This window comes from Dipodomys ordii, unplaced genomic scaffold (genome assembly GCF_000151885.1).
Source record: "Dipodomys ordii isolate 6190 unplaced genomic scaffold, Dord_2.0 Scaffold203, whole genome shotgun sequence".
NCBI classification, from domain to species: Eukaryota; Metazoa; Chordata; class Mammalia; order Rodentia; family Heteromyidae; genus Dipodomys; species Dipodomys ordii.
Window position 1 is genome coordinate 333,071 of NW_012267419.1, and position 8,040 is coordinate 341,110.

The window sequence follows — 8,040 nt, forward strand, 5'->3', positions numbered from 1 at the left end:
CTGTGGAAGCTATTTTCTATGAGGCCAATAGAATTTGATTTCTATGTGGTAACACTAACTACAATTAATGGTGCTTTCTTATAGAAATTGGAAATAGTCTTTCTTTTTCTTCAACAAACAATGCCTGTCCTTTCTTACCATCTCCTACATTGAATTCTTGTTTTGTAATATTTTCTTCCTGTAAAAATATAGTGAGTTGGATCAGGAATGTGGCTTAGTGGTAGAGTGCTTGCCTACCATGCATGAAGTCCTGGGTTCCATTCCTCAGTGCCACATAAACAGAAAAAGCCAGAAGTGGCACTGTGGTTCAAGTGATAGAGTGCTAGTCTTGAGAAAAAGAGAAAAAGCAGCTCAGGGACAGTGCCCAGGCCCTGAGTTCAAGTCCCAGAAGTCCCAGGACTGGCAAATATATACATAATGAGTTAAAGGTTTTAAAAACAAACCACAAATATTCTAGATATATAGCTGTCTCAAACTCATTCCTTGTCTTCTTAGTGACATCAATGCCTTATTTTTATTAGAGCAGAAGGTCAATTGCAAGGGCAATGGTTGGAACTAACCAGGTAAGTAGTTGAAGGTGGAGTGAGGCAAGAATATCTAGTAACCCAGGAAAAGGTAAGAAAATTCCGAAAGAACAAATAAAATAAATTTTAAAAATTGTCAGTAGCTCTTTAAAAAGTGAAGCACCTTCCCAGGAACCAGTGAAAGGCAAATTCTTACAGGGAAAGTGTACTTTGGGCTTCCTGGACTACAGAGGCAAAGGATGAGTGACAGGACCTAATGTGGTGGGGTGAGGTGGGAGTACGAAAAAAGGAGGGGGCTCCTGCTCTTGGTGGGAGTGGAAATTGGGGGATCCAAGCTTACTGGCAGCGCAGCCCTCACGTGACCAGGAGCTGACGTGGGCAAAGATACTTAAAGCTCTGACCACAGGCCCCCAGTCCTCCACCGGGTACCAAACTCCTCCATTGCACTCCGCACTGCTGGGCGTGGAGGAGGAGGAGGAAGAGGAGGAGAAGAAGGAGGAGGAGAAAATTACCCCAGATCTCGGCAGGTGGGTGAGTGTGAATATGGTCTGGGACCTCTTGGATGGGGTAGACTAGGGGTGCGGACGCTTCTGCCTCGACCGCTCCGGGTGGGCTTTCCAGACCCCTGGCTATCAGATACAGTTCGTTTGGGTAGGCGACAAGAAAAGAGGGAGGCGGAACGAAAAGAAAAATCTAAATACGCTTACTGAAAAATCTGCTTGCTTCCTCTACCAGTGTTTTTTGTTTTTCTTTTGTTTTTAGCACTCAGGCCTGCACCCACACGCGGTCCTGTATGCAGAGGAGTGAAGAGAAATAAACGTGGCAGCCGCGCATGCAAGGCCAGCGGGGAGGTTGGGAACGGGTGATGGGGGGCGGGCAAGCAATTTGGAAACAATCTGAATCTTTCAATGACACCCGCGCTTTCCAGATACCTCCCGTTGCCACCGACCCCGCCCTCTCCCCTCTCCGGGCCAGCCCTCTGCCCCTTGGGGATGCTAGGAAATGGGTGTGCCTCCTTCTGTAGGAGGGACGGCGAGTTTGGTGCTGCCGGGCTTCAACAGGAGATCAGGGTGGGAGGTGGGGAGGTGAATCTACTATTATATCGCCGCACTAACTCCAACACTGCTTTCCAGATACCTCTGGCCCACACAGCCCTTCACCGTCATCTTTTTTTATCGTGGAAAAGGAATTCGGGTATGCTAGAAGGAGAAATGGCGGTTATTGGAGGATTTCGGGGGAGGGGGGTGAGAGGCGGAGCCCAGAGCAAAGAACCTACGAAAAATCATAATTCTGAACCTAACAAGCCCTTGTTCTGCGGAATGATGCAAGGCCTAGAGACCTTGGAATAAAGAATGTCTGACAATAGGAGGGAGACCATAGAATTTGCTGGCAAGAACGCCCCTTGCTGCTGCAGCTGCTCCAGCTTTGCCTGCACCCTCGCCCCGCCCCCTCCCACCAAGGGCTTCGGTGCAGAAGGAGGGGTGTGGCAGTGTGTCTGGAAGAAATGGCGGCCGGGGCGGGGCAAAGTGGAAGGAGCAGTTGAGTGAGTAGCTTGTAAGCAATTGGGGAGGGGGAATTGGAGTGGGATGTGAGGAGTGAAAGCCTTAAATTTGTAGGGATTGATAGGCGAGATCGTTGTACATTCTGGTTTATAAATACTCAAAAGCAATTACTGGACACTGGTCCTGAGTGCTGATTGTCCCCCAGGCTTTCTGTCTGCAGTCTGTGTATCTGCCCTTCAGGTCCACCCTTAGACTGAAGCTCTAACTGAACTGAAGGAAGGAGAAACAGCCTCCCTGAATTCTTGAAGGTCAGTATTTTGGAGGGAAATTGTGTGAGGAACCCCTGGTGTGGATGTAGCAGACACCAGAACAGAATTATAAACCAATGAATCCTCCTGCATTTACTTTCTAACATACCTATGCCTAGCCTGTACTTTTTGGTGCAGGACAAGGGGTGTGGCATCTGCTTTTTTAGTTAATAGATAAGGGAAAATGGGTGAGGAGAAAAGGAAAAGCTCAGAGTGGGGGAACTTTTTGGCCCACAGGAATGTAAATCAAGATAAAAAGAAAGAACCACAATCTGTCCACCAAAGCCTCAAAAACGTTCTGTGATCCATCTACAGGTCTGTCAGACTTAGGCTCTGTGTACCTACAAGCACAGTGGAAAACAGCAAGCAGCTACTGATCCCTGGAAGCTGGTATGTGCTTGAGCACTGTCTAGGGACATTTGGGTAGGGGTAGAAACATCTAAGCTGAATCTGAAATTGCCTGTTCTACACCAGCTTTCTGTACTATACTCACCCCACTCGCTCATTTAGGGTCAGGGAAACTGCAGGCATTGGCCATGAGAGGACAACATAGATCTGAAGACATGACCTAGCCTCTAAATAAGGAAATATAGGCCTTGGCACCTGTGTCTAGGTGGTAGCCCACCCAACTACCATTGTGTCCTCAAACTGTCTCTTAAATTGGCCTTGTTAGAAACAGTAAGCCAATGTGCCAAGTTTAATTTAAACATGTTCCCCTAGGTCCTGCTCAGCTACAAAACCTTGGCAGAACTCGAGATCTGAGCTGAAGACCCTCACCTTGAAGTGAATTCATCTCATTTGGGCAGGCCAGTTCCACACCCTGGATCAGAGAATCACTCCAGCTGTACCATGAGCCGTGTTCGGGATGCTGGCTGTGTAGCTGCAGGGATAGTGATTGGGGCTGGTGCCTGGTACTGTGTCTACAAATATACCAGGGGAAAAGACCAGAAGAAGAAGAGACTGGCCAAGCCCAAGAATCGGGCTGCAGCAGGAACTGGAGCCAGGGCTAGAGCTGGGTTAAAGGCTGGATTCACAATTGACCTTGGGCCAGACTTCAGTCCTCCCATGCCAATCAGTGTTGAGGCAGAAGACCAGGCCCAAGAGGAAGCCTCCACTTTTGATATGGCTGGGGCTGAGGCAGCGCACCCAGCTGCATCCAGTACAGAGGCTCAATGTGGGGCAGGAAGTCAGACCCAGGAGAAAGATGAGGTTGGGGTTAGGCCTAAAGCTGAATCAGTAGTTGGAGCTGCAGCAGCTTCTGCAATGGTACCACTTGCTAAGGTGGCAGAGACTGCCACTGCTGCAGAGGTCCCCACAATAGCTGATGCTCCTAAAGTGGCAGAAGCTCCCAGGACAACTGAGGTTTCTGGGCCCACAGCCCCTCCCAAGGCTGCAGCAGCTTCCGAGCCAGGAACTGCTCTCAGAGTAGCACCATCTCCTGGGGCAGCAACACCTCCCAAAGCAGCAGTGCCTCCTGGGGGAGCAGCACCTCCCAGGGCAGTAGCACCTCCCAGGGCAGCAGCACCTCCCAGAGCAGCAGCACCTCTCAGGGCAACAGAACCTCCTGGGGCAACAGTACCTCCTAGAGCAGCAGCGCATCCCAGGGCAGCAGCACCTGGCAAGGCAGCAACACCTGGCAAGGCAGCAGCACCTCCCAGGGCAGGAACGTCTCACATGCCAGCAGCCACAGAGGTTGTGGAGGTTCCTCGGGTGGCAGCAACTACTGAGGCCACTGGGGCTTCAGGAAAGGCACTTGTAGAGGTGGCTGAGGCACTTCTCCCTGTAACACCGGCTGGAGCAGCAGCACCTGCTGGAACTACAGAGGCCCCTGGGACTTCAGGGTCCCTTAGGATAGCAGCAGCTGCCAAGAAAGCAACCCCTGGGGCTCATACTGGGGCTATACCTAAGGCTGGGCCAGCTACTGGAGCTGTACCCAAAGGTGGTGCCAAAGGAGCAACCAGGTCCCGGAATGGAGGCAAAGGCAAGAACAAGAAAAATAAGGTTGAAGTAGATGAATTAGGAATGGGCTTCCGCCCTGGGGATGGGGCTGCAGCAGCTGCTGCAGCTTCTGCTAATGGAGGACAGGCTTTCTTAGCAGAGGTCCTTGATTCTGAGGAAGGGGAGTCCGGGTGGACTGACACAGAATCAGATTCAGACTCTGAACCTGAGATTCAGCACAGAGGAAGGGGGAAAAGATCTGTTGCAATGCAGAAACGCCCCTTTCCTTATGAAATTGATGAGATTCTGGGTGTCCGGGACCTCAGGAAAGTCCTTGCCTTGCTTCAGAAATCTGATGATCCTTTCATCCAACAAGTAGCTTTGCTCACCCTGAGCAACAATGCCAATTATTCCTGTAATCAAGAGACAATTCGCAAGTTGGGAGGCCTCCCAATTATTGCAAACATGATCAACAAAACTGATCCTCATATTAAGGAAAAAGCCTTAATGGCCATGAATAACCTGAGTGAAAACTATGAAAACCAGGGCCGGTTGCAGGTGTATATGAATAAAGTGATGGATGATATTATGGCTTCTAACCTGAATTCAGCAGTACAGGTAGTTGGACTAAAATTTTTAACAAATATGACTATTACTAATGACTACCAGCATCTGCTCGTCAATTCAATTGCAAACTTTTTCCGATTGTTATCTCAGGGAGGTGGAAAAATCAAGGTTGAGATTCTGAAAATACTTTCAAATTTCGCTGAAAATCCAGATATGCTAAAAAAACTTCTCAGTACCCAAGTACCATCATCATTTAGTTCCTTGTATAATTCTTACGTGGAATCAGAAATTCTTATTAATGCTCTCACTCTCTTTGAGATTATCTATGACAATCTCAGAGCAGAGGTGTTCAACTACAGAGAATTCAACAAAGGTTCCCTCTTTTACTTATGTACTACATCTGGAGTGTGTGTTAAGAAAATCCGAGCCCTAGCAAATCATCATGACCTCCTGGTGAAAGTGAAAGTTATAAAATTAGTGAACAAATTCTGATTGCTATGTGTTTTCTTAAGAGACTTGAATTTCTTGGTTTTTGTGGTAGGGAAATATTGAAAATTGGAAGTTACTGTTTTTCCATTTGTTTAAATAGTAAAAGGGATCTTTTCAGCTGCCAGTTTTGAATAATGTATCATCCAGTGTGATGTTATCTGTGACAGTCGCCAGCTTTAAGCTGAACCATTTTATGAATACCAAATAGTCCTCTTGTACTAAAAACACATTTGTGAATTTAATTTGCTGCTTGGATGGAATATTTTTACTAGTTCCTCTATGTGAATTGATTGTGAGCCTGTCCCTGAATGGCCTACTCTGCTTGTTTTGACTTGAATATATCCACCAAAGACTTCATTTGTGTATCATCAATAAAAGTGTATGTTTCAGATAACAAGAAACTGTTCTTGTGCTTAAATGAAAATTACAAAGAGAACTAACAGTACTTGCTGTTTGTTAGCATTTGCTTATTGTCAGATATATGCTGTCTGGTTAAGGGAAGCAGAGTTTTCTGAGAAAGCTTTAATAAAGAATGGTACACTTAAGCTTGGGCTGAAAGGAGACATAGCAGGGCAGTCCAGAAAGGTAAAATGGCTCAAAGAAAGGCAAGGAATAGGGAACTCTGTTCTTATGATAAGTAAGGAAGCCATGTTGCTTGGAATAGAAGTTGTGGGAGGAGTGATGAGTAAATAAAGATGGTAATTTAGAATGAGGAAAAAAGGAAGATTTTGACCCCCCAAGATGAAATAATATCATTCTATGAGAAATAGGAAATTAAGAAAATGAAAAATAAATGGAGAGAACAAGGGAAGGGGTAACATTGTCTAAAAAGAAATAGTCCTGACTTATGTAACTATAACCCTTCTGTTCAACACCTTTATAGTGTGTGTGTGTGTGTGTGTGTGTGTGTGTGTGTGTGTGTGTGTGAAAAGAAAAGGAACAATAAACTGACAGCAATGTGCCAGAAGGATTGGAACTGGAATAGACTTAAAGGTAGAGACTGGAAATTAGAACATTTTATAGAAGTTTGTAATAAATTAAGAATAAAATAATGAAAAGTAAGGTGAAGATGTACCTAAAGGAAATGCTAAGTTATGCTACTTACAGAAGATATACAAGAGTGGTAAATCACCTAAATCTGCCACCTGACACTTCACTGTGGACCAATAAAGAGGTAGTATGATCTGGTGCATGGGAGAGAAAAATCCCTTTGTCAAAACCAATTGTGGAGACAGTACATTTGCCAAATGAGCTCTCATTTGGAATAGGAAAAGTCAGCATAGCAGAGAGTGTTGGTATAGACCACTGGCCTAGTTCCTTAGGGGTAGAGGTGTAAGTTGGCCTTCCTGTGAAAGAAAGACCTTTCTTGAAAAGTTTACTATGGCTTCTGAGTTATCTTGGAAACAATGGATCTTCCTTCTTACCCTCTCTGGCCCACTGAATCAGAAAGGAAAATTCCCACAGGGTTTCCCAAACCCAGCTTTCATTTCTGGTACTTTTAATTTTTATGCAGATGTATGGTAGGTTAGTGGAGGACTCGAAATAGAAACTGGAATAGAACCATAGATAGATAGATAGATAGATAGATAGATAGATAGATAGATAGATAGATAGATAGGTAGGTAGAAAGGGGACAGATTGGTGTTTTCTACTGGAGGAAAACTTAGTAATCTTCCTAAAAAGCTTTAAAGATATACCTGCTATTTATCTAAACATTTTACTTGTACAATTTTTCCCTAAGAAAATATTCTAATTATACGTAAAGGGATAAATCTACAAATCCATTCATTTAAACGTCTCTAAGAGAGGAAAACTAGAAGGAAGTTACATGTGTAACATCATAGTTTGCCTAACAACACAAGTTATGTTTATTGATAAAAATATTATATTTGGGCATGGATGGCTCACACCTGTAATCCTAGCTAATCAGGAGGCTGAGATCTGAGGATCATGGCTCAAAGCCAGCCGGGGCCCAAAAGTGCCAGTGAGAATCTCCAATTAATCTCCAATTAACCACTCAAAAACTGGAAGTGATGCTGTGGCTCAAAGGAGCTCAGGGAAAGTGTCCAGGCCCTGAGTTCAAGCTCAACAACTGACAAAAAATATGAACAACTATTATAAATAAGCAAGAGGTAGAGATGTTATTCTGTGATACAGTACTTGCCTAGCATGTGTGAGGTTCTGATTTCAAACCCTAGGTCGCTCCAGACCAAGAAAACCTTAGATCACAGTGACTATAGTTAATACACTATATTATATACTTGAAAATTACTGTAAGAGTAGAATTTGAAGTGTTCTAACAAAAGCAAAAATGACTGTGTGAGGTAATGTATATGTTACGTAGACTGATTTAACCATTCCACAATGTAAACACACATTAGAAAAATCATGTTGTGCCCCCAAAATGAAGGGACCTTTCTTTGTCAACAACAAACTTAAAGGAACCATGATATACTTTTAGATAGACATTAAAAGGTATTCACCATATATAAGGTCCTAAAATATCAAGCTAGGCACTGGTAGCTCACACCTCTAATCCTCACTACTCAGGAGGCTGAGATCCTAGGATCCTGGTTTGAAGCCAGTCTGGGAAGTCAAATATGAGATACTCTTATCTCTAATTGACTAGCAAAAAAACCAGAGGAGGAGGTATAGCTCAAGTGCTAGAGTACCAGCCTTGAGAAAATAAGCTAAAGGATAGCACATAGGCCC

General features: G+C 44.7%; 1 protein-coding gene across 2 annotated transcripts; it reads left to right on the forward strand.

Moving 5' to 3' along the window:
• The first annotated feature begins 1,291 nt into the window (after positions 1-1,291).
• On the forward strand, positions 1,292-5,725 carry Armcx2 (armadillo repeat containing, X-linked 2). Of its 2 annotated transcripts, XM_013035075.1 has the most exons (5): positions 1,292-1,375; positions 1,658-1,718; positions 2,232-2,334; positions 2,650-2,724; positions 3,055-5,725. In XM_013035075.1, the coding sequence occupies exon 5, from the start codon at positions 3,184-3,186 to the stop codon at positions 5,329-5,331; it is 2,148 nt and encodes a 715-aa protein (XP_012890529.1). In that variant the 5' UTR covers positions 1,292-1,375; positions 1,658-1,718; positions 2,232-2,334; positions 2,650-2,724; positions 3,055-3,183; the 3' UTR covers positions 5,332-5,725. The 2 variants fall into 2 exon arrangements, with proteins under 2 accessions (XP_012890529.1, XP_012890530.1); XM_013035076.1 differs by lacking the exons at positions 1,292-1,375; positions 1,658-1,718 and having other exon boundaries at positions 2,047-2,334.
• Positions 5,726-8,040: the final 2,315 nt, after the last annotated feature.